The following is a 25472-nucleotide window of genomic DNA, read 5'->3' on the forward strand; positions in this document are numbered from 1 at the left end:
CTATACAATGGAATTACAGTGGATTTGCAGTCAGAGTAAAATATAACAATAAGGGTACAACACTTAGAGATATTAAGCTGGAGGTCAATTTACCAGATTGTAGGTTGCATGTGGGTGCCGGGAGCTCTGCAGTCCACAGGTACAAGAATCTTAGTTGCCGGACAAACCCCAAAACGCGGGCCACTGCTCCCCTTGGCAGATCTGTCCCCAGTTCCTTCTTAGATCATCATTGTCTGGTTCTTCTGTGAGAGAGTGAGTCTCTGCCCTGTGCCCCCAGATCTTAAGCATGCTGGGTTCCTCCCCTTGTGTCAGAGGGTGGGCTAATAATCTCCACCCTTTAGCTCCTTGCAGAACTTATTCCCAATATCTAAGAAAGGGGGTAACTTTCTACAGCATGATCGGATCAGGACACGAGAGGTACCAGTGAATGCGGTTTGTTTTGCCTGTCGTGTGGAGAGCAAACATGGCCCCATTGAGTCGCTGTGGAGGGCTAATCTCTATATCTCAGGTCCCAGAGCCCTCACCGACTCAGGAGTCGCACTGCCAGATGCGCGATTTCCTCAGGGTCACGCGGATATTTTTTATGAGTCTATAACTCGAAAGGTGTGCTCATAATCCATGATCCTAGGATGGAGCAGAAGTGGCTAGGAGAGACAATGGATGTGTATTTCTGTGTCCAGCTGACAGGTATATCCTAATTGAAGCCCCCAGGCACCTTCCTGCCCCATGCTGGCGTGGCTCCTACTCAAGCTTTGAAGTTCTGCTTTGGCCTTCTCTCATTATCATACTAAAAGGCCTTGCTATTCAACATTGAAATCCTGCTTTCTTCAATATGCTTACAGGCCCTGGGGGAGTAGGAGCAGTTAACTCCTTCATCACATTAAGCAAAAAAAAACATGCTTTTATACAGCTCTATAAAAAAAGAAATGAAAACGTTATGACTTGAGAATAATGCAAACAGCAAAATGTTTTCCTTAACTGATTTTGTTGTGCAAAAGTAAAGATAAAACATATAAATTGGGTATCAATGTAATTGTATCCACCAGACTTTAAAGCTATATTATTTATCCCTCAATGTGAATGCTGTAAGAAAAAAATATGAAAAGCAACAATAGAATTGCTGGTTTTTGCTCATCCAACCTCACAAAAAAATGAATGAAAACCGTTCAGTGATGCAGCTTGCCCTGGAAAAAGAAAAAACTGTAAAAAAACAACTCTGCCTATAGATGAATAAAAAAAGATATGGATCTCAGAAAATAGAAAATATATATTTTTGATGATTTTTCCTCTGTAAAAGTAGTTAAAAAAAGACATAATTTTGCTACATTGGTACTGTTTTAACCTGATGAAGGGGACAGTCAATCCCGAAATGCGTCATTTGTCGCACACCTTGTCCAATCACAAAGTATAGAGAAACTACTGCTTCTTATCTCTCTGATATGTGGCTACGTGCTGACAGATAACCTTCATTTTTTTCTGCTTTCTGCCCCCATGAATTGTTATACTGAGGCCTGCCGGCACTTGGGTGAAGGATGTTTGGAGGCTACCCCACACCACCTATCCTCCACAGGTGAGCGCATTTTCTACTCTTGTTTTTTATCTGTTGTACCAACTTATTATTATTATTTATTGTTACAGCGCCATTTATTTCATGGTGCTTTACATGTGAGGAGGGGTATACATAATAAAAAGAAGTACAGTAATCTTAAACGATACAAGTCACACCTGGTACAGGAGGAGAGAGGATCCTGCCCGTGAGGGGTCACAATCTGCGAGTTTTGCCCTATGAAGTGCTCTCTGTTTTGTTTTTATCATACACTTGATAATAAAATAATGCAGAAAAAAAAAATCATGAAATAAGGGCGGCACGGTGGCTCAGTGGATAGCACTGCAGTGTTGGGGTCCTGGGTTCAAATCCCACCAAGGACAACATCTGCAAGGAGTTTGTTCTCCCAGTGTTTGTGTGGGTTTCCTACCTCATTCCAAAGACATATTGTTAGGGAACTTGGATTGTGAGTCCCATCGGGGACCGTGCTGATAATATGTATGTAAAGTCCTGTGGAATTAATGGTGCTATATAAATGGGTGCGCCTTTCTTTTAAGGGGTTAATAAGCTGCATATTGGTTTCTTGCTTCAGTTGCCTACACACATTTATGAAGAAGAGGAACAGATTGAAGGAAGTAAAAGCAGCTGTCAGTGAGCAGCAGCAATGCTGGCCTGTGAGGTTGGCCCCATCCCCTCCTCCTGCCGATCACTCCCCTCCCAGTGCTGCTTCCTCTTTCAGTTCAAGAAGGAAGCGTAAAGAGACTGAAGGGGGAGTGAAAGACCCTGCAAGCATTACAGGTATCAGAAAGTCTGTATACTATCAATAATAATGGCGTAAATATCTGGTAGCTGGTGTCGCACGAATAGAGCAAAGCAGAAAAGACGTATCGAGTGCATGGGGCGCTCACCAGATAATCTTCGTAGTTGTAGCCCTCTTGATTTGGTTACCTGTACCGGGGACATTCATGCAAGTTATGTGCCAACTTTTAATGATGTGATATATGTTAGGTCCATTGTATGTCTTCCTTTGTGAACTTCTATCCTCATGACAGGCAGAATTGTAAGATCACAACTTGTAGGGTCCACGGGCAGTGACTCGTTACATTTTTGAACAAATTTCTACTTCATTTTGTAGAGGATCCTGGCCATATCTTGCCTAAAACACCATAGTCCCCATCTAACAAAATTCACCCTTGTCAGCCAATACATCAGTGTTACACGCAAATATTTTCAATAATGGAACTTTTTTTACATCAATAATGTTTAATTCTTTTATTCTGCATATAACATATGGGTGATTGCACATTGACTACATTTAGTCCCCACTACCCTGACGAACAAATGACTGTGTCGTTTACATTTGTCTTACAAGTATAGCTGTCATAATGGTTTTATTTAGCTGGACATTTACTATTTTCAGTGGAAAAATGGTTCTTTTATGTAAAGGCTAAATAATCTGTTGATTATTAATCAAGTCATGACAGGCACTGCACGTGGAAGTCTGGTGCCACAATATCTTGCCTTACAGGTAATGTCATGGGCTTATGTAGAAAAAGGACACATTTTTTATTTCACTATTATTCCTATTTTCTGGCATAATTGCATTGCAAAGAATGGTGCTCACTGCAAAATATATCAACCCGTCACTATTTTTTGTCAAAATCCATCTCTATTTCATTTCATAGCATGTAGGTAACACACAGTGCAATATATTTCCCAAAGATTTATTCAGTTTGTCGTCCTTTCATACAGTACATCAAGTCATTTCCTATAAGATCATTTTATGCAAATTACCATTTCTGATAGCTAATTGTCTATATATACTTACTTCTGCTCAGCATGTGAAACCTATTGTTCGAGAACCGGAATTTCAAGCCCTTCACGTGAGTTAAATTGGCATGGAAAACGTTCAAGTCATGTAAATTCGGTCATTTTTATGCTTAAAAATCAGACACAGATTTAAAAAAAAAAAAAATTAGCTGCAGAAATCCAAGGATGATCCTATGATTTTGCTGCTGATTTGCAATTTGTATTAATAGCAGATGTGCACAATAATTAGCCCTATTCAATGCGGCTAATATACATGTGCTTACCTGACGTGGCTTGTGTGAGTCATCTGGAAACGGCTTCAAAAACTGACATTGTTTTTTGTTAAATGGATTTCAAAATTTAAGCATCTGTACAATCTGTATAAATCTGTGCCATGTGGCCTGCAGAGTCATCCATTAAAAATGGAAGGTAGAATTTAGGCTGATTTCCTCGCAGAAAACACATCTACATCAGTGTGAAATATTAGCATTGCGGACATGCCCTAGACGGCAACTAACTGTTGGATTTACATTACGAATTGGTGTAAAAGGTAACCTGACATCAGATACAGTGGGTACGGAAAGTATTCAGACCCCTTTAAATTTTTCACTTTTTGCTTCATTGCAGTCATTTGGTAAATTTAAAAAAGTTCATTTTTTTTCTCGTTAATGTACACTCTGCACCCCATCTTGATGAAAAAGAAGCAGAAATGTAGTGTTAGGCGCTGGGATTCTCCCACTGCACGGGATAGATCCCAAGCCTTGTCTGGTGCAGCAGTCTCCCATTCAGGCTCAGCCACTGGGATGACTGCTCAACACAGACTCTGGCGCCTTCTCATTGGTGCTCGGACGTCAGCTGCTCTGTTGAGGTGGCAGCCTCAGATTGGTCCTCAGGCAAGGTCCTGTCTGTCTGGACCTGAGCTTAATGTACTGTATTAAAGGCTCTCAATGGTGCACACCTGTGCCTGTGTGTCAGTTACCACCCTATATGCACGTGTGCCGCTAATAGCACTAAGAGTGTGTTTCTAGACAGGCCGTGTAGGGTGGGAACTCCTGCTTGAACTTAGCGTCTGCATCGGGCGTCCTCAGTCACGGGCTCAAAAGCCACCGTGTGTCAGAGCAGGTTCAATTTTTTGGTGGCCCTGAAAGAGATTTTTTGGGGGCCACAAGTAACCCATGATGCCGCTCTGCAGCTCCTGGCTTTAACTCATGGTTCATTTTTGGTTAGCCAGTTTGCCATTCAGTTTTGTACCCTGGCTACCGAGTTGGAGTGGCCTGATAGGGTTTTAATACCTATCTTCTGGAAGGAATTGGCAGATCATGTCAGGGATGCTTTGGCCACTAGGGAGAGTCCAACTACCCTGGAGGAATTAATATCTGTGGCCACCCGCATAGATCTGAGGCATGTTGAGCGTGGTTTGGAGCGAGCCCATACTAAACCCCAGGTTCAGCTGGCTCCGAATTTCGCCAATCCCCATGTGTCCTCCAACTCAGATTGATGACCCTGTAGAGCCCATGGACATCTCTCGAGCTCCGGTTCCAGCACCTTGCCCAAGCTCATGCTGCATGTGTTGTTGCTGCTGGCTCTCCAGTTAAGCCTATGGTGGCTACTGGTATACATGTGCAGCGTTGTGCTCTGGAGCCTAAGTGCGGATTTCACCCTACTGAACATGTCCAGAATGTGGTGCCTTCTCATTGGTGCTCGGACGTCAGCTGCTCTGGTGAGGTGGCAGCTTCAAATTGGTCCACAGGCAAGGTCCTGTCTGTCTGGACCTGAGCTTAAGGTATAAAAGGCTCTCAATGACGCACGCCTGTGCGATAGTAGCAGGTATGTTTGCCGTGTTTGTGTTGGTGTGTCAGTTATCAACCAGTATGCATATGTGCTGTTAATAGCACTACGAGTGCTATTTCATAGATTTTTGATTTATTATTACTTTTGCCAGATTCAAGTTATTTTTGTCACCATTGTGGCTTTTCCTGTCATTAAATGAGGGGTACCAACAATTTTGACCACATGTGTAAGTATTCAGACCCTTTGCTCAGACACTTATATTTAAGTCATATGCTGTCCATTTCCTTGTGATCCTCCTTGAGATGGTTCTACTCCTTCATTGGAGTCCAGCTGTGCTTAATAAAACTGATAGGACTTGATTTGTAAAGGCACACACCTGTCTATATAAGATCTCACAGCTGACAGTGCATGTCAGACCGAATGAGAATTAAGAGGTCAAAGAAACTGGCCAAGGAGCTCAGAGACAGAATTGTGGCAAGACACAGACCTGACCAAGGTTACAAAATAATTTCTGCAGTACTCAAGGTTCCTAAGAGCACAGTGGCCTCCATAATCCTTAAATTGAAGAAGTTTGGGACCACCAGAAGTCTTCCTAGACCTGGCTTTCCAGGGAAACTGAGCAATTGTGGTAGAAGAGCCTTGGTGAGAGAGATAAAGAGGAACCCCAAGATCACTGTGGCTGAGCTCCACAGATGCAGTAGCGAGATGGGAGAAAGTTCCATAAAGTCAACTATCACTGCCGCCCTCCACCAGTCAGGCCTTTATGGTAGAGTGGCCCGACGGAAGCCTCTCCTCAATGCAAGACATATGAATGCCTGCATAGAGTTTGAAGGACTCCCCGACTATGAGAAAAATGATTGTCTGGTCTGATGACATGAAGATAGACCTTTTTGTTGATAATTCTAAGCGGTATGTGTGGTAAAAACCAGGTACTGCTCATCACCTGCTCAATACAATCCCAACAGTGAATCATGGTGGTGGCAGCATCATGCTATGGGGTTGTTTTTCAGTTGCAGGGACAGGACGACTGGTTGCAATTGAAGCAAACATGTACAGAGATATCCTGGATGAAAACCTCTTCCAGAGTACTCTGGACCTCAAACTTGGCCAAAGCTTCACCTTCCAACAAGACAATGACCCTAAGCACACAGCTAAAATAACAAAGGAGTGGCTTCAGAACAACTCTGACCATTCTTGACTGGCCCAGCCAGAGCCCTGACCTAAACCCAACTGAGCTTCTCTGGAGAGACGTGAAAATGGCTGTCCACCAATGTTCACCATCCAACCTGACAGAACTGGAGAGGATCTGCAAGGAAGAATGGCAGAGGATCCCCAAAGGTGTGAAAAACTTGTTACATCATTCCCAAGAAGACTTATGACTGTACAGTCATGGCCAAAAGTTTTGAGAATGACACAAATATTATATTTTCACATGATCTGCTGCCCTCTGGTTTTTATGTGTGTTTGTCAGATGTTTTTATCACATACAGAAATATAATTGCAATCATATTATGAGTAGCAAAAGGTTATATTGACAGTTAGAATGAGTTAATGCAGCAAGTCAATATTTGCAGTGTTGACCCTTCTTCTTCAGGACCTCAGCAATTCTCCCTGGCATGCTCTCAATCAACTTCTGGATCAAATCCTGACTGATAGCAGTCCATTCTTGCAAAATCAATGCTTTTATTTTGTCTGAATTTGAAGGTTTTTGTTTGTCCACCCGTCTCTTGATGATTGACCACAAGTTCTCAATGGGATTAAGATCTGGGGAGTTTCCAGGCCATGGTCCCAATATCTCTATGTTTTGTTCCCTGAGCCATTTAGTTATCACCTTTGCTTTATGGCAAGGTGCTCCATCATGTTGAAAAAGGCATTGTTGATCGCCAAACTGTTCTTGGACGGTTGGGAGAAGTTGCTCTTGGAGGACATTCTGGTACCATTCTTTATTCATGGCTGTGTTTTTAGGCAAGACTGAGAGAGAGCCCATTCCCTTGGCTCAGAAGCAACCCCACACATGAATGGTTTCAGGATGCTTGACAGTTGGCATGAGACAAGACTGGTGGTAGCGCTCACCTGGTCTTCTCCGAATAAGCCGTTTTCCAGATGTCCCAAACAATCGAAAAGGGGATTCATCAGAGAAAATGACTTTACCCCAGTCCTCAGCAGTCCACTCCCTGTACCTCTTGCAGAATATCAGTCTGTCCATGATGTTTTTCCTGGAGAGAAGTGGCTTCTTTGCTGCCCTCCTTGAGACCAGGCCTTGCTCCAAGAGTCTCCGCCTCACAGTGCGTGCAGATGCACTCACACCTGCCTGCTGCCATTCCTGAGCAAGCTCTGCACTGCTGGTAGCCCGATCCTGCACCTGAAACACTTTTAAGAGACGGTCCTGGCGCTTGCTGGTCTTTCTTGGGCGCCCTGGAGCCTTTTTGGCAACAAGGGAACCTCTCTCCTTGAAGTTCTTGATGATGCGATAGATTGTTGACTGAGGTGCAATCTTTCTAGCTGCGATACTCTTCCCTGTTAGGCCATTTTTGTGCAGTGCAATGATGACTGCACGTGTTTCTTTAGAGATAACCATGAAGAGAAACAATGATGCCAAGCACCAGCCTCCTTTTAAAGTGTCCAGTGGTGTCATTCTTACTTAATCATGACAGATTGATCTCCAGCCCTGTCCTCATCAACACCTACACCTGTGTTAATGGAGCAATCACTGAAACGATGTTAGCTGGTCCTTTTAAGGCAGGGCTGCAATGATGTTGAAATGTGTTTTGGGGGATAAAGTTCATTTTCTATTCAAATATTGACTTTGCAAGTAATTGCTGTTAAGCTGATCACTCTTTATAACATTCTGGAGTATATGCAAATTGCCATTAGAAAAAATGAAGCAGTAGACTTTGTAAAAATTAATATTTGTGTCATTCTCAAAACTTTTGGCCATGACTGTTCTAGTTCAAAAGGGTGCTTCTGTTAGGGACGGCGGAACGCACTAAATATTAAATAACAGAAAGTGCGTTCGCCGCCCGGGTTCCACCGTGCAGAGGTGTTAAACTGCTGCTATATAATGGCAGACGCGCTATATGGCGGTATAGCACATGCGGGTTATACGTCACCTGATGTGCGCTGGCAAGCTCTGTTAATATCAGAGACGCCTAAGGTATAAACATAAATGCCGAGCCTGTTGACCTCACAGGTCTCAGCAGTGTGCACACACGGTATAAGGTCACAGGATTAGGCTCAAGACTCAGAGTCAATGTCCGTCTAGACCTACTGTGCATGGTGCGTCGCTACCGCGGATGCCAACAAGTGCTGCCGAATGCAGCGCGGCGACCGACCCAGCCGCCACACGACAATGCCCAAGAGGGGGCGCACTGTCGGACGCTAGTGCTGTAAGATGTGAACTGTGGCCTGTAGCGCGCCACTGACAGGTGCTGAATCTATGACTAAGTCCCTATCCAAACACGTAATATCAGAGGGAGGGGATCTTAATGAGTCATCCACAGGCACATGCATTCATCATCATTCACACAGATAGCAATTAGAGTCTATACTAGCGCATGGCCGAGCGGGCCTTTTATAGCTGTGCGCTTCCGGGACCTTCCAGATCTCTGAGATGGACCAATCAGATGCGGAGAAGGACCTGAGCACGTGACTCCAGATCTCCAATGAGAGATCGTCTCGTGAGCATGCCCAGTAGCGTGATGCGAGGACTTAGCCTTTGGAGTGGCTTGCTGCAGGACAGCCTGTGTTGCTATTGCTGACCCAGAGGTGACAGCAACAACCAGTCCTACAGAACTGGTCTGAGCAGAGTGTCTGGGACGCTGAGATTGCTGTGCAGACTCCTGAGCGGTCGGTGGAGAATGGGAGACCGCTGGATGCAAGACTCTGGATTCCCTCTGTGCAGCTGCAGGAATCTGGTGCCTAACATCACCCCCCCCCCTAGGGCCCCCTCCCCTCTGAGCCTCGGTATGCTCAAACGCCACTATCAAGAGCGGGGCGTTGATGTTCTCCACTGGCTCCCAGGTCCGGGCCTCTGGACCATGACCCTTCCAGTCCACCAAATAAAATTTTTTGCCACGCACAATCCTGCATCCCACAATGGCAATGGCCTCAAACTCATCTGAGGATAGGTCTGATGTCCTGGCAGATGACTCGGAAAACCGAGCCATGTGAACAGGCTTGAGAAGGGACACGTGGAAGACGTCAGAGATGGCTAAGTGTGGTGTAAAAGCCAGACGGTAGACCACTGAGCTGATGTGCTCGAGGACTTTGAAGGGACCAATGTATCGTGGAGCGACCTTGGAGGACTTGGCCCGCAGCTTGATATTTCGGGCAGAGAGCCACACCAAGTCGCCAGGGGCAAAAGTTGGAGCGGGACGCCGATGTGTGTCGGCGGACACTCTCATTCTCTCTTTAGAGGCTCGATTAGCATCCTGGGTGTGATCCCAAATGTCGCGAGCCTCCACTGCCCAGTCTGCCACCCTGGAATCAGTGGAAGACACTGGCATCGGAACAGGGACGCACGGATGCTGGCCGTAATTGAGAAGGAACGGCGTCTGACCAGTGGAATCAGCCACTGCATTATTCAGGGCAAATTCAGCCCACGGTAGTAAGGATGCCCAGTCATCCTGCCTGGCAGAGACAAAATGTCACAGGTACGTGACCAGAGTTTGATTGGCTCTCTCAACCAACCCGTTCGTTTCGGGGTGATAGGCGGAGGACAAGTTTAGCTCGATACTAGTAGACTGCAGAGCTCCCTCCAAAACTGAGATGCAAATTGGGGACCTCAGTCACTGACTATTTTGTCTGGCATACCGTGCAAACGAAAAACATACTTTATGAACAGTGCGGCGAGTCCGCGAGCGGAAGGCAGCCGCGCGAGTGGCACCAGATGCACCATTTTAGAAAAATGATCGGTGACCACCCAGATGATCGTACTGCCACCAGACTTGGGCAGGCCGACCACAAAATCCATGCCAACCATCTCCCAAGGTCTGTCTGCCACCGGCAGAGGATACAGTAACCCAGCCGGCCTCTGTCTAGAGGACCTGATCCAAGCACACGAGACGCGTGCTTGAATGTATTCTTTTGTGTCCCGGGCCATGTGCGGCCACCAATAAGACCTTGCCAGGAGTTCTGTGGTCCGCTTAATGCCAAAGTGACCACCCACCCTGGACGCGTGTGCCCACGCGAGGACCTCCCTCCAGGAGATGTCTCCACTCGGAAAAGACCAACTTTATTGCCAGCAGTTCCCTGTCCCTGATGGAGTAGTTTTTCTCTGCCGGTGAGAAGGTCTTAGAGAAGAAGAAGCAGGGATGCTTCCGACCTTGAGCATCCTTCTGGAAAAGGACTGCTCCTGCACCGACGGATGAGGCATCCACCTCGAGGATAAAAGGTTTATCCACATCGGGACGATGTAGGATGGGAGTGCCGGAAAAATGGGTTTTCAAAGACGAGAAGGCCTTGGAGACCTGTTCAGACCAATCCTTGGGATTAGTTCCTTTTTTAGTGAGGGCAACTAGAGGAGTTACCATTGTGGAGAAGTGGGGGATGAACTGACGGTAGTAATTAGCGAACCCCAAAAAGCGCTGCACTGCTTTGAGAGAATGGGGCTCCTGCCAGTCCATTACCACCTGCAGTTTGGCAGGATCCATAGCCAACCCCTGGGCCGAGATGATATAGCCCAGAAACGGCAAGGACTCCTGCTCAAACTGGCACTTCTCCAACTTGGCGAAGAGAGAATTTGCCCGCAAATGGTCATAGACCTTGCAGACGTCTCTCCGGTGAGAGGCCAAATCTGGAGAAATGATGAGAATGTCATCCAGATAGACCACCACCGAGGTGGAGAGCATATCGCGAAAGATGTCGTTGACAAAATCCTTGAAGACAGCAGGCGCATTACAGAGGCCGAAAGGCATGACCAGATATTCATAGTGGCCATCCCTGGTATTAAAGGCTGTCTTCCACTCGTCTCCTTTGCGAATGCGGATCAGGTTGTACGCCCCCCATAGATCCAATTTCGTAAAGATCCGGGCCCCTCGCAACCTGTCAAACAACTCAGGGATCAAAGGGAGAGGGTATTTGTTTTTCACTGTAATGGCGTTGAGACCTCTGTAGTCAATGCAGGGACGTAACTCTCCACTCTTCTTCTGCACGAAGAAGAACCCTGCACCAGCCGGCGACACCAACTTTCTGATAAAACCTCTTGCCAGGTTCTCCCGGATATATTGAGACATAGCCTCCATCTCGGGGAGTGATAGAGGATACACGCAGCCTCTAGGAGGTTCCGTGCCTGGCAATAGGTCTATCGGGCAATCGTAAGGACGGTGCGGCGGAAGCATCTCCACAGATTTTTTGGAGAAGACGTCCGCGAACGGGTGATATTGTCTGAGAAGTGCGGAGAGATCTGCAGGCACTTCCGTGAAGGCTACTTGAACACTGCCCCTCAGGAACCTTCCCTCACAGTCCTTGCTCCAACCCAGTATACGCCCCGAAGCCCAATCGATATGAGGGGAACGGCAACAGAGCCAGGGAACTCCGAGAAGCACCTGGTCGATGCCATCTAGCAAAATGAACCGGGACAAGATCTCATGGTGGGATGGTGAGATTGAGAGCCCTAGGGGTGCTGTCTGGTGGGTAACCTGAGATGGAAAAGGTGCACCATTAACCACCCTGATGGTCAAGGGTTGGGACAGTAACACCAGCGGAATAGCGTGCTTTTGGGAGAAGGCCGAGGACATAAAGTTCCCTTCTGCCCCGGAATCCACCGTAACCTCTACAGGTAGAAGCCCCGCTATCTAAGGTCCCTTGGAATACCGGTTTGGGGAGAAAGGTTTCATATAACATAGACCCCCACCTACGACCACTGGACGTGATCGTTTTTTCAACCGCAGTGGACACGTGTTAGCCAAGTGACCAAACTGCCAGCATTGGTAACAGCGTGCGGAGCTTCGCATTCGCACCGGACGCGGCTTGGGACCGGCGCGAGACACCTCCATGGGTTCAGAAGGTATAAGCTCCTGAGCGGGAAACTTTAGCTGCTCGGAGAAGATGGGAGCCAACTTAACCCTTTGTCTGGATTGCGCACGCTCCAGCCCGCATTCCGTAAACTGGAGATCAATGCTGGTGGAAATGGCAATCAGCTCCTCTAGACTTGTGGGGACCTCTCTGGTTGCTAGAGCATCCTTGACATGCTCCGCTAACCCTCTCCAAAACACAGGGACGAGTGTCTTATCAGGCCACTCCAGCTCGGAAGCCAGTGTCCGGAATCGGACGGCATAATGGCTGACCGAGAGGGACCCCTGTGTTAGGGCTAATAGCTGTAGAGAGGTGTCGTGAGTGACCCGTGGTCCCAAAAACACCTGCTTTAAGGACATGAGAAACTGAGCAGCGCTCAGAACCACCAGGTCATCACGCTCCCACAATGGCGTAGCCCACTCTAACGTCCTGCCCAACAGGAGGGAGACAATAAACCCCACCTTAACCCGCTCTGTAGGGAACCGTGCAGCCAGTAGCTCAAGCTGAATAGAGCACTGGCTCACAAAACCCCTACAGGTGGCGCTGTCACCCAAAAACTTTTCGGGCAACGGGAGATGAGATAATGTCGGTGCAGGCGTGGGCGTGGGCATACGAGAGACAGCTTCTGCGACTGCCTGTGCCGCAGCCACAGTAACCTTCGTAGCTGAGGTGGGCCTCTCGAGAGCCACCAATCTGCCCTCCAGCTGCCGAATGTACTGCAGTAGTTGCTGCTGATCTGCCATTCCTAGCCAGACCCTGGCGCTAGTATAATGTTAGGGACGGCGGAACGCACTAAATATTAAATAACAGAAAGTGCGTTCGCCGCCCGGGGTCCACCATGCAGAGGTGTTAAACTGCTGCTATATAATGGCAGACGCGCTACATGGCGGATTAGCACACGCGGGTTATACATCACCCGATGTGCGCTGGCGAGCTCTGTTAATCTCACAGAGACGCCTAAGGTATAAACATAAATGCCGAGCCTGTTGACCTCACAGGTCTCAGTGGTGTGCACACACGGTATACGGTCACAGGACTAGGCCCAAGACTCAGAGTCAATGTCCGTCTAGACCTACCGTGCATGCGGCGTCTCTACCGCGGACGCCAACCAGTGCTGCTGACTGGAGCGCGGCGACCGACTCAGCCGCCACACGACAATACTCATGAGGGGGTGCACTGTCGGACTCTAGTGCTGTAGGTTGTGAACTGTGGCCTGTAGCGCGCCACTGACTGGTGCTGACTCTGTGACTAAGTCCCTATCCACACACATAATATCAGAGGGAGGGGATCTTAATGAGTCATTCGCAGGCACATGCATTCATCATCATTCACACAGATAGCAATTAGAGTCTATACTAGCGCATGGCCGAGCGGCCATGCGGGCCTTTTATAGCCGTGTGCTTCCGGGACCTTCCAGATCTCTGAGATGGACCAATCAGATGTGGAGAAGGACCTGAGCACATGACTCCTGATCTCCAATGAGAGATCGTCTCGTGAGCATGCCCAGTAGCACGATGAGAGGACTTAGCCTCTGGAGTGGCTTGCTGCAGGACAGCCTGTGTTGCTATTGCTGACCCTGAGGTGGCAGCAACAACCAGTCCTACAGAGCTGGTTTGAGCAGAGCGTCTGGGACGCTGAGATTGCTGTGTAGACTCCTGAGCGGTCGGTGGAGAATGGGAGACCGTTGGATGCAAGGCTCTGCATTCCAGCTGTGCAGCTGCAGGAAATCTGGCGCCTAACAACTTCTACTCAATACTAAGCAAAGGTTCTGAATAATTATGACCATGTAATATTTTAGTTTTTCTTTTTTAACAAATTTGCAAACATTTCTACATTTTTTTTTTTTTTCCCATCAGAGTCTACATTAATAAGAAAAAAAATGAACTTTTTTGAATTTACCAAATGGCTGCAATGAAACAAAGAGTGAAAAATTTAAAGAGTCTGAATATTTCCGTACCCACTGTACATGCTGCCCGAACCGCAGATACTGGTTTTATGATGATGATTATTATTATTATTTAGGGCACCATTGACTTCATTGTCTTGTACGTGTGAAAATGATTTACATACAAAACACAGATAGAAATTCAGTGAATAAACTAACTGTGATAGCCTAGTACAGAGGGAGCTGATCCTGCACTAATGGCTTTACAAGCTACATGGTGGTGGGGAAGAGACAGTAGGTTGGGGGGAGGCAGTTGCTCCGATGAAGGTGGTGAGCAGGCAGTGGGGTCATTACAGACTGTAGACCTTCCTGAAGAGATGGATTTTCAAGTTGTGGTTAAGGTTTCCAAATGTGGGAGACAATAGGATGTGCTAATGCACTGAACTACACCCACAAACTTAAATGTATTTTATTGGGATTTTCTGTGCTATACCAACACAAAGTAGTAAGTATTTGTGAGTTGTAAAGGAAATTATTGATGGAGGAACACTGAAATACTCAGGTGCATGTCGGGCTGACAATAAAACATCCAAAACTGAAGATAAAATGGATTTTACAGAAAAAAATGTTAGGAAACATTCTTTCCTGTATAATGACTTGTATATAAGGCAAATTTAAAAAAAGAGAGAAAAATAAACCAGCCTCCTCCACCCTTAGGCTATATTCACACATAGCGTTTTTGCAGCGTTTTTGAACTTTCTCATTGCTTTTATTGGTGAAAAATGCTGCAAAAATGCTGACAGAATTGACATGTTGGTTCTTTCAAAAATGCAGCAGTTTTCCATTTCAGTCAGGAAAAAAAGGAATCCTGTGCATGAGATTTTTGAAATTTTTGCCATTTTTAAATAGTGGGATTTCTATGCACTAAGTGCAATTCCGTTCAAAAATTGAGGGAGTGCAGTGCACCCTGGAATACACGTAGAGAAGGGCCTCAGAAAACATTTTATCCCCATTTGGAAGGAGTGGGTCTCCTAGACTGGTAAACCGTATGCACTATGTGCAAGGGTTTCTAAAAGTTAGATGAAGGCACTCTAATATGCCCTGGAAAACACATAGAGTAGAGCTCCAGCTAAGGCTATGTGCACACATAGTGAAAGGTGCTGCGGATTTTTCCGCATAGATTTGGAAAAATTTGCAGGTCTAAAGACCTGCGGTTTACCTGCGGATTAGCCTGCGGTTTAGCCCTGCGGTTTCACACCTCTACAATGGAGAAGGTGTGAAACCGCTGCGGATTCCGCACAAAGAATTGACATGCTGCGGATTTGAACCCGCAGCATGTGCACAGCGTTTTTCATTTTACCATTGAAAACAATGGCACTGTACAACGCAGCTATATCTGCTGCGGTTCCGCAGAGCCAAAAACACTGAATCCGCAACGTGTGCACATAGCCTAAGGTGTGCGTCAGTTCCTCCTGTGATGGCTCAGGGCATCAGGCAGCCCCGAGGCTTCAAATAATTTGAAGCAGAGGTTTCAAAACATGTTTTTTTTTATCTCATTGGAGACCTTTGCCAATAAAAACTCATGAACAATGTGGGGGAAACTTCTCCATCCGATCCTGGGGAAAGAACACTATAACTCCTTTATCCATTGGTTCACAAGAGGTTTATTGCAATAAACAGATATATAAGGGGATTAAATGAGATGGAGGAAAAATTATGTGTTCAGATCTGTCCACTCCACATTGAATTTTAGAAAGCATGATCAGAAAAAGGCAGATATAGCTGGAGGCTTGACACAGCTTTTGTGTGAGCTTGGTTTGTCAGGGTTGTCTACTGATTTTTCACCTTATGCCATGCACTAGAGGGGCAATCCATCAATAGCAAATGAGAGAGTTGCGCTGTAGAAAAATGGTCACTATGTCATGAAGTGAGGGTATGATGGACAGTGGTAGAAGAAAGTCAGAGTGTGCAAATGTGTTGGTATGAGAGGTTTCTGCTGGCGTGGTGCTAATTGCTGTGCTTGGAAGACAGTTGAAGAGGTCAGGGATGAGAATGTAAGCAGGTGATGGTTTGACGGGAAACAGGTGAGGTTATGACGTTAGATAGGGAACAGAGGTGAGTGAAGATGAGGTCTGTCCATCTGTATTGGTGGATGTGGAAGGCCAATGTAGAAGACCAAAAGATGAAGCAAATGAATAGTTTGAGTCAATGGGGATGTTGAAGTCGCCCACGATGAAATTGGTAATGTCAGTAAGTGAGAAAGTTTAGCGGCCAGGGGTAGAAGTGGTCACTAAAGGTACTGACAGGACCTAAGGGTCAGTATATGACAGCCACTGGAGATTACACGGAGATTGGATATGAACAGAATCTACTTAAAAAGAAGGTAGGATAAGGAAGGGTGGAGGTGGGATTGGATTGAAGATGCCGTTCTTGGATAGGAGACCAACTTGTCTACCATGTTTATTGCCAGGGAGGGGAGCATGAGTGAAGTAAAGACCATTGTAACACAACGCAGCAGGGCATTCTGTATCAGAGTCTGGTACCCATGTTACTGTGAGGCCCAGCAAGGATAGATTATGAAATGTAAAGAGATTGTGAATGACAAGGAATTTTTTACACATAGAGCATACGTTCCTTGGTGCTCCAGAGAGACGGAGTGGAGTCACGGGGGTCAAGTGAATGGGTTTTAGTTCTGAGAGGTTGCCGGGACTTCTTTTAGCTAATGTTAGGAACGGCGGAATGCACTAAATAAAAATAATAATAAAGTGCATTCGCCGCTCGGGGTCCACCGTGCAGTAGGTGATATAACCGCTGCTAAGTGGTGACAGGAGCAATATAGCGGAAATGCGCACAGGGTTAGACTTCACCCAGGTGCGCAGAGCAATCTCAGTTAATTCACAAAGATGCAAAATAAGTACAAACACAAAAGACTGAGCCTGTTGAGGTCACAGTACTCAGTAAAAATGCACACACGGTATCAGGTCACAGGAGTAGCCCCAGACGGCGGCACTACGTCCGTCTAGACCTACCGTGTGCGGAGCATTGCAACTGCGGACGTAAAGGGGCTGCTAATGCAGCGCGGCGTGGACACTGCCGCTAAACGACAAGGCTAAGGCGCAAGCGCAATGTCGGACGCTAGCAGCTGTGGATGTTGCAGCACAGGAGCGCTGGCACTGATTCTAACTCAGTCCCTAACCACATACGTAATATCAGAGGGAAGGGGTTTTGTAATGAGTCATTCACCAGAATCATACATCCGTCCTCATACACACAGCAGCAAGTAAGTCTATACTAGCGCATGGCGGAACAGCCATGCGCGCCTTTTATAGCAGCCGGGACCTTCCGCAAGCTTCCAGATCTCTGAGATGGACCAATGAGATCTGGAGCGGGACCTGAGCACATGACTCCCGATCTCCAATGGGAGATAGTCCCATGAGCATGCTCAGTAGGAGGGCAGAAGGACTTAGCCTGAGGAGAGATTTGCTGCAAGGCAATCTCCTCTGCAATCTCCTCTGCAGTAGATAAACAGCAGGAGACTGCAGAATGTGAGGGTCTGGATCCCTGCGGAGTAAACGCAGAAATCCAACGCCTACCAGCTAAGGAGTGATAGAAAGGAGAAATATTAATAGGCATTAGCTGAGGAGGTCCATTATAAGGAGATATATCACCACCAGTAAAGAGAGGGAGGGTATGTGGGAAAAGGAGATGTGAGAATCATGTGGGAATAGTGGATGAGGGCAGGTATATCTCGCCCAGATTCCTTTCCTATGTGGCCTAGTCTGGTCAGTATCGCACCTGCTTGCTAATGAATAATGGGAGGTGGATATAAAAGGATGCCAGGTGGTTGTGTGAGTGTCTCAGCCTGGGAACACAGAGAGCCTGTCTGTGTGAGAGACACACGTGAGTGGAAGCAGTGCCCACTGCAACTGTGGTTTGGCTGGACGGGAGAAGCCCGCCAGTTGGTAGTTAGGTTGTCCATTGTTTAGTTAGTGCCGGACAGGCAAGGATTTGTTTTATGTTTTATTTCCTTTTGCATTGCTTTCACCGTTAATAAACCTGACCCAGGGTCAGTTATACACGAATCCCAGCTCTGCGCCTGTGTTTCATGCTGAATGCACGTGACCTTTGACCCCAGCAAAGGCGATCCCGGAGTGTTTTATCACATTGTGGTGGAGAACGCGGGCATCACGTTGCAAGCATGAGCATGGAGGACGTGGTGAAAGCGCTGGTACAGTCCACCGCCGTCCAGCAAGAAGCTAATCGGGTGATGATGGCCCAGCTGAAGGAGTTGGTGGACATGACAGTTACCGATCGTTCGCTTCTCCAGCAGGTGGCGCAGCGCTTGGCAAGCTTACCTGAGCTTAACCTGGAAGCCGAGTCGAGAGTGATTCACGTGAGTCGGTACTGGCAGAAGATGATGACCGAAGATGACGTCGAGGCATACCTGACCACGTTTGAACGGACGGCGGTGCGAGAAAAATGGCCGAAGGCACGATGGGCCGGCCTGATTGCCCCGTTTCTTTCCGGTGAGGCCCAAAAGGCTTATTATGACTTAGAGCCTGAAGCCGCGCAGGACTTTGACAAATTGAAAGCCGAGATCTTGGCCCGGCTGGGAGTGACGACCGCTGTCCGTGCACAGAGAGTGCATCAATGGACTTATCAGCCGGATAAACCACCGCGGTCACAGATGTTCGACCTGATCCACGTGACGAAGAAGTGGCTACAACCCGAGGTGTTGACAGCACCAGAGATAATCCAGAGAGTCGTCATGGACAAGTACCTGAGAGCTCTACCGCCAGCCCTGAGGAAGTGGGTAAGCCATGCAAATCCTACGACGGCAGATCAACTGGTGGATCTGGTTGAACGTTACTCCGTGGCGGAAGGACTCCGAGACGACGCTACCCCACCTTGTTCTTCATCATCTCCACGTGGAACCGGTAAGACTGTTCCAGGGAATAGGGGAGATGGAAAAATCCCTAAGACAGTGGGGGAGGAAAACGGGACTGCCCGCACTGCGAGGCCGAGAGTAATGAACTATGGTCTGAGCAAGGTGCCCATTAGGTGTTTCCGCTGCCAAGAGATGGGACATATTGCTGCGAACTGTCCGGTCACTACTGAACCCATGCAGTGCGACGTCACAGACTCTAAAAACCGCATGTCTATGGTTGCACGGGTAGTGAGTGTGAATGCCGGTCAAAAGGATGTGGAAAAACACTTGTGTGATTTAACTGTTGATGGCAAAAATGTGGTGGCATTGTTAGACTCGGGAAGTGTGGTGACTCTGGTGAAGGCCAGTCTGGTGCCAGCCCCGACTGGACCATCAGACAAATTCTCTGTAACGTGTGTGCATTGAGACACCTGTTCGTACCTCACCACGGTCATATGCATTACAACTTCCTATGGGTCTGTGCAACATAAAGTGGGACTCGTCCCGGTGTTATTGCATGATGTTATCCTGGGCCGGGATTTTCCCCACTTCTGGCAATTGTGGGAGAATCAGTTGATGCCTTCGGGTAGTAGTGTACATGATTCTTCTCCCAGGGCGCGTGTGGGTCCCGAACCCCGGGAAGAGGTCTCCCCGGAAGACTCGGGGGAAGTGTCTGCGGGAAATGACCTGCAGTTCCCGTTTTCAGTCATGGCGGGTGATACGGAGGAGACCGGGGAAGAGGAGGAGGCTGACAGCCGTCCACCTCCCCGTTTGCCGGATTTAGAAGTTCAGAAAGATGACTTCCAAAGCGAGCAAATGAAGGATCCTACCCTTTCTCAGGCTAGGACAAATGTAAAAGTGATAAATGGGGTACCCGTAGAACCTGGCTCTAGGCTGGCATATCCTTACATGGTTCTGGAGAATGATTTACTCTATCAGATAGAGAAAAAGGGGGAAGATACGGTGCAACTATTAGTCGTGCCAAAACCCTACCGGCGGCAGGTGCTGGACCTGGCCCACGGACATGTGATGGGAGGTCACCTGGGAGTCCAGAAAACCACCGAAAGGATATTACACTGTTTTGTTTGGCCAGGCATGCATCACGATATCCGTGTATATTGTGAGTCTTGTCCTGACTGCCAAGCCTCTGCACCTAAGCCCCGGTTCTGTAGCCCTTTGGTACCCCTACCTATTATTGAAGTCCCGTTTGAGAGGATTGGGATGGATTTAGTTGGGCCCCTTCCACGGTCTGCACGTGGACACCAACATATCCTGGTCATCTTGGATTATGCCACTCGTTACCCGGAGGCCATCCCTTTGCGTAACACGGCCACCAAGACGATTGTCAAGGAACTGGTGCATGTGTTTAGTCGGGTCGGTATACCAAAACAGATACTCACCGACCAGGGGACCCCCTTTATGTCCAGGGTAATGAAGGAGCTCTGCCGATTGTTACAAATCGAACCGTTACGCACATCCGTGTATCACCCTCAAACAGACGGGTTGGTCGAACGGTTCAATAAAACTCTGAAGCAGATGCTGAGAAAGGTGATAGACAAGGATGGGAAGAACTGGGACTATTTACTTCCGTATTTGCTTTTTGCCATCAGGGAAGTACCCCAGTCTTCCACGGGATTCTCGCCTTTCGAGTTATTGTACGCCCGACGTCCTCGCGGACTGTTAGACGTTGCAAAAGAAACCTGGGAGGGTCAGGTCACTCCGTTTAAAACAGTGATAGATCACGTCACACAAATGCAGGACCGTATTGCTGCTGTTATGCCTATCGTCAAAGAACACATGATACAGGCTCAAGGAGCCCAAAAAAGAATCTATGATAGGGGCGCCAAGATCCGTACGTTTGCACCGGAGATAGGGTGTTGATCCTGGTCCCCACGGTGGACAGTAAGTTCCTGGCAAAGTGGCAGGGCCCCTTTGAGATCAAGGAAAGAGTTGGTGAAGTAAACTACAAAGTATACCAGGCAGGTAAACGGAAACCTGAACAGATTTATCATGTAAATCTGATAAAGCCCTGGAAGGATCGGTCTGCCTTGTCAGCGGAGCTGGCCCGTCCTGTCTGCTCGCATACCGTACCGGAGGTATGGGTTGCAGAGACTCTCTCAGAGTGGCAAAAGACTGAGGTCAGGCAGTTTCTACTTCACAAAAAAAAGTTTTTCTCAGAAAAACCCGGGCAGACTACGCTAATAAAACATGACATCGTAACGGAACCTGGTGTCACAGTTCACGTAAAGCCCTACCGAATCCCGGAAGCGCGCCGTGAAGCCATTTCCCGAGAAGTGAAGGCAATGTTAGAGTTAGGTGTCATTGAGGAATCGCACAGTGCTTGGTCCAGCCCGATTGTGCTAATTCCTAAACCGGACGGCACCATCCGGTTCTGCAATGACTTCAGGAAACTGAATGCGGTCTCAAAATTTGATGCCTACCCCATGCCCCGGGTCGACGAGTTAATAGATCGGTTAGGAAAAGCCCGGTATATTACGACCCTAGACCTAACAAAGGGGTATTGGCATATCCCTCTGGTGGAGGCTGCCAGAGAAAAGACAGCATTTGCTACCCCAGAAGGTCTATTTCAGTATGTGTATATGCCGTTTGGACTGCACGGAGCATCGGCGACCTTCCAGAGACTGATGGATCGAGTCCTGAGGCCACATAGGCAGTACGCTTCGGCCTATTTGGACGACATTGTCATTTACAGCTTGGACTGGGAGACTCATCTCCAGAAAGTACAAGCTGTGATTGACGACCTGTGGGAGGCAGGTCTAACCGCGAACCCCAAGAAATGTCACATCGGGCTAGAAGAAGCCCGGTATTTGGGGTATGCAATTGGGAGGGGTGTTGTTAAACCCCAGGTTGATAAGATTCAGGCGGTTCAGGACTGGCCACAACCTGTCAACAAGAAGCAGGTGCAAGCCTTCCTGGGGATCGCCGGTTATTATCGCCGGTTCATACCCAATTTTGCAGCCATCGCTACCCCCCTGATGGATCTTACAAAAGGGAAAGACTCCGTCATGATTAAATGGAGTTTAGCGGCTGAAGAAGCCTTCCATAGCCTAAAACGGGCACTTTGCTCTCAGCCCGTACTGGTGACTCCGGACTTCCGCAGTGAGTTTGTGGTACAAACGGATGCCTCTGATACCGGTATCGGGGCCGTACTCTCACAAGTGAGGGATGGAGTGGAACACCCAGTCCTCTATCTCAGCAGGAAGCTGAATAAACACGAGCAAAGGTATGCAGTCGTAGAAAAAGAGTGCCTCGCCATTAAGTGGGCTCTAGAGGCCCTCAAATATTACCTGGTGGGCCGAAAGTTCAGGCTGATCACTGACCATGCCCCTCTTAAGTGGATGCACTTGAACAAGGAACGGAATAGCCGGGTGACCCGGTGGTTCCTTGCCCTGCAGGCCTACACTTTTACGGTGGAGCACCGCCCAGGGGTACAGATGGGAAATGCCGATGCCCTGTCCCGAGTGCACTGTTTGGCGGGTGTCATTGCTCGACCGAAGTGGTCTGAGCAGAAGGGGGGGATATGTGAGAATCATGTGGGAATAGTGGATGAGGGGAGGTATATCTCGCCCAGATTCCTTTCCTATGTGGCCTAGTCTGGTCAGTATCGCACCTGCTTGCTAATGAATAATGGGAGGTGGATATAAAAGGATGTGAGGTGGTTGTGTGAGTGTCTCAGCCTGGGAACACAGAGAGCCTGTCTGTGTGAGAGACACACGTGAGTGGAAGCAGTGCCCACTGCAACTGTGGTTTGGCTGGACGGGAGAAGCCCGCCAGTTGGTAGTTAGGTTGTCCATTGTTTAGTTAGTGCCAGACAGGCAAGGATTTGTTTTATGTTTTATTTCCTTTTGCATTGCTTTCACCGTTAATAAACCTGACCCAGGGTCAGTTATACACGAAAACACGATAATGTGTTTTATCACAGAGAGTACACAGCTTGTGTTTGTTGTAAAAGGTGAGATATGAGGTTTAGGAGGAAGTCAGCAGATAAATGTTTCTTCGGAGGGTATTGTGGTTTGGGCATAGCAAAGGAGAGTAATGACTAGGAGAAAAATAACTGTGAGGGTATATATAAGCATGGAGAAGAGTAATTGTGGAATCATAATTAAAAAATGGAGGTGCTGTAAGTAATAGGTAGTTGCTCTTACCTTCTTTTCACTTCTGGTAGATTTGTGGGGTATTTCTACTTTTCACTTAAGCTATACTTAAAGAGAACCATCATCAAGATTTGATTCAAAAAGCATGTACAGCATGTCAAGGTGCTTTCATTCTGAGTAAATCTAAACATTGATTGTAGAAATCCTTTTTATGGTTTTAAAGAAATTCATAGCTTAAGCTGCATGATAATGAGTTGTAAGACTAAGTGGGTGGGTCCTTTAATTACCTCTCTCCTGCTTCTCTCTCTAGTCCGCTCCCACTACCCGCCTCTTGTCTTTTACTGACAGGTCGCTCATGTTTCAGTGACTTGTCAGACAAAAACAGGAGGCAGGAAAAGGCAGAGAGGCAGGAAAGCTGTAAGTACAGTGCCCATCCACCCCACTTGCAATTCATTAGCATACAATTTCAGCAATAGATTTCTCTAATACAAGTAAACAGGATTTCTAAAAGAAAGGTAATGATTTACTCAGCATGAAAACAACTTTACATACTGTACATGCCATTAGGTTTGGTTATAAATCCTGATAACCTGTTCTATTTAAAGGAGCTGCACGCATGGAACTGTTCTTCTCTGCTTCTTAGTGATGTCACCGCAATTGAGACTAGCTCTCTCAGCTCTATTTGTGAGCCGTAAGTCTATTTTACAATGAAAGCCTTTGGATCCGCGTTCTGATACTGCATAGAATTACATTGTAAAAGTCACTTCCGAGTAATGCAGGGCGCAGCGTGACCCGGACAGTCAGTAGAGCTGTGGCGCCATTTATAGCGGAGAAGAACGGCGCTGAACCCCAGAGAAATCAGCAGTAGTTGACTATATTAATACACCGACACTATGTTACCTGCACATATACTCATTTAACTTAGTGGGAGCGCTTGTTTGCTTGCACATTAAATTTACCAGGTGTGAACAAAAGGTAGGAGCTAAAAGAAGGCAGGTCAGAGAATTAAAGGGAAAGATATACTAGGTGAAAGGAGCAAATGTAGACAATTTTCTATTTTACACAGTAGGGAAGGTATCAAAGCACATAAACAGAAGTGTGAATGATTTCAGAGGTTTACCTTTTGCTGAATTTGAATTGCAAAAAATCTGCACTTTGGTGAATCTGGATTTTTGGAAAATTAAAGTATAATTCAACTCCACTCAAACTCATTCTTTCTTATCTCTAGTATTTCTCAATTATCAAGGACTTGAAGAAGTATTATTAAGTTGTCTCTTGAGCATCTCCCAGCTCTGCAGTCTCCTTGCTTCCAGGTTTCAGGGTGATGAGCATGGCTCTTGAGTGACATTTCTCATCAGTAGCAGAGCTGTAGCATTAGCAGTACGTGTGCTGAGCTTTATAGTTCTACTGTTACACATTCATCGATCAGTGTTTTGTTCTGAGTGTCCACTACTATAATAGCGAATTAAGTTGTGTAGCGCTCTTCAGCATCATTCATGATTAAGATGACATGTATTAGAGCAGCTGCTTGTTTTTCTTTGAACTGATTTGGTGAAATACATAACCCTGCATTATATGTGTCAGGTAGTATTACTAGCACTGCAGACAAAGACTTTACATGTAATATGCACAGTTCACTTTTGCACTTGTATTTTTAAGAACTCAAGGCTGGATCATGGCCCAGTTATATCATGATGCCAGTATTAATGGGATGGCAGCTGAAGGAGTTGGGCAGCCAACGGATACCCGCGTAATGAATGATGATAATGAACAGGTGAGTTGTATAAATGAAATATTTGTCATTAATGAGTGTTCGTATGTCCACTTACATACAAGGCCGATCTTTTACGTCACATTCAGATGTCGGTGAAACAGTCTGAATATCGACCATGATGATCAGACTGGCCATGGTCTACCAACCACAACTGCCATACAGTGTCTTCAAAAAGTATTTATACCCCGTGAATGTTTTAATACCAAGTTTTTGTGATGAGTAAAGGAAATTTTTCATGGTTTTCTAAATATTTTAAACTATAAATCTGAAAATTGTGTCGTGCATTTATGTCCTGTAGTGTAATACGTCTAAATAAAATCCTGAGTGGCCAATTACCTCCGGAAGTCACCTAATTAGTAAATTGAATCTACCTGTATGGAATTTATTCTCAGTACAACAGCTGTTCTGTGAAAGACTCAGAGATTTGCTTAAAAACATTATGCACCAAACAGCATCATGAAAATAGGAACACACCAGACAGGTCAGGGATAAAGTTGTAGAGAAGAGTAAAGCAGAGTTAGATGAGTTAGATTCTAAAATAAAATAGCTGAAGATTTGAACATCTCACAGAGCACTGTTCAATCCATCATCCAAAAATTGGAAGGAGTATG

At 46.8% G+C, this 25472-nt stretch overlaps 1 protein-coding gene across 5 annotated transcripts in view; it reads left to right on the forward strand.

Moving 5' to 3' along the window:
* The first annotated feature begins 1488 nt into the window (after positions 1-1488).
* The window catches only part of UNC93B1 (unc-93 homolog B1, TLR signaling regulator), a 60994-nt gene continuing 37010 nt past the window's right edge, over positions 1489-25472 (forward strand). For 2 of the 5 annotated variants that reach the window (XM_073563395.1, XM_073563397.1), the window contains exons 1-2: positions 2214-2344; positions 24747-24861. In XM_073563395.1, the coding sequence (XP_073419496.1) occupies positions 24763-24861 (99 nt within the window). In that variant the 5' untranslated portion in view covers positions 2214-2344; positions 24747-24762. Of the gene's footprint in view, positions 1571-2213; positions 2345-3384; positions 3430-24746; positions 24862-25472 lie in introns of those variants that run through there. The other 3 variants (XM_073563396.1, XM_073563394.1, XM_073563393.1) reach the window with 3 other exon arrangements.

This window comes from Dendrobates tinctorius, unplaced genomic scaffold (assembly GCF_039654945.1).
Source record: "Dendrobates tinctorius isolate UK_male_01 unplaced genomic scaffold, ASM3965494v1 ptg000387l, whole genome shotgun sequence".
Classification (NCBI taxonomy): Eukaryota; Metazoa; Chordata; class Amphibia; order Anura; family Dendrobatidae; genus Dendrobates; species Dendrobates tinctorius.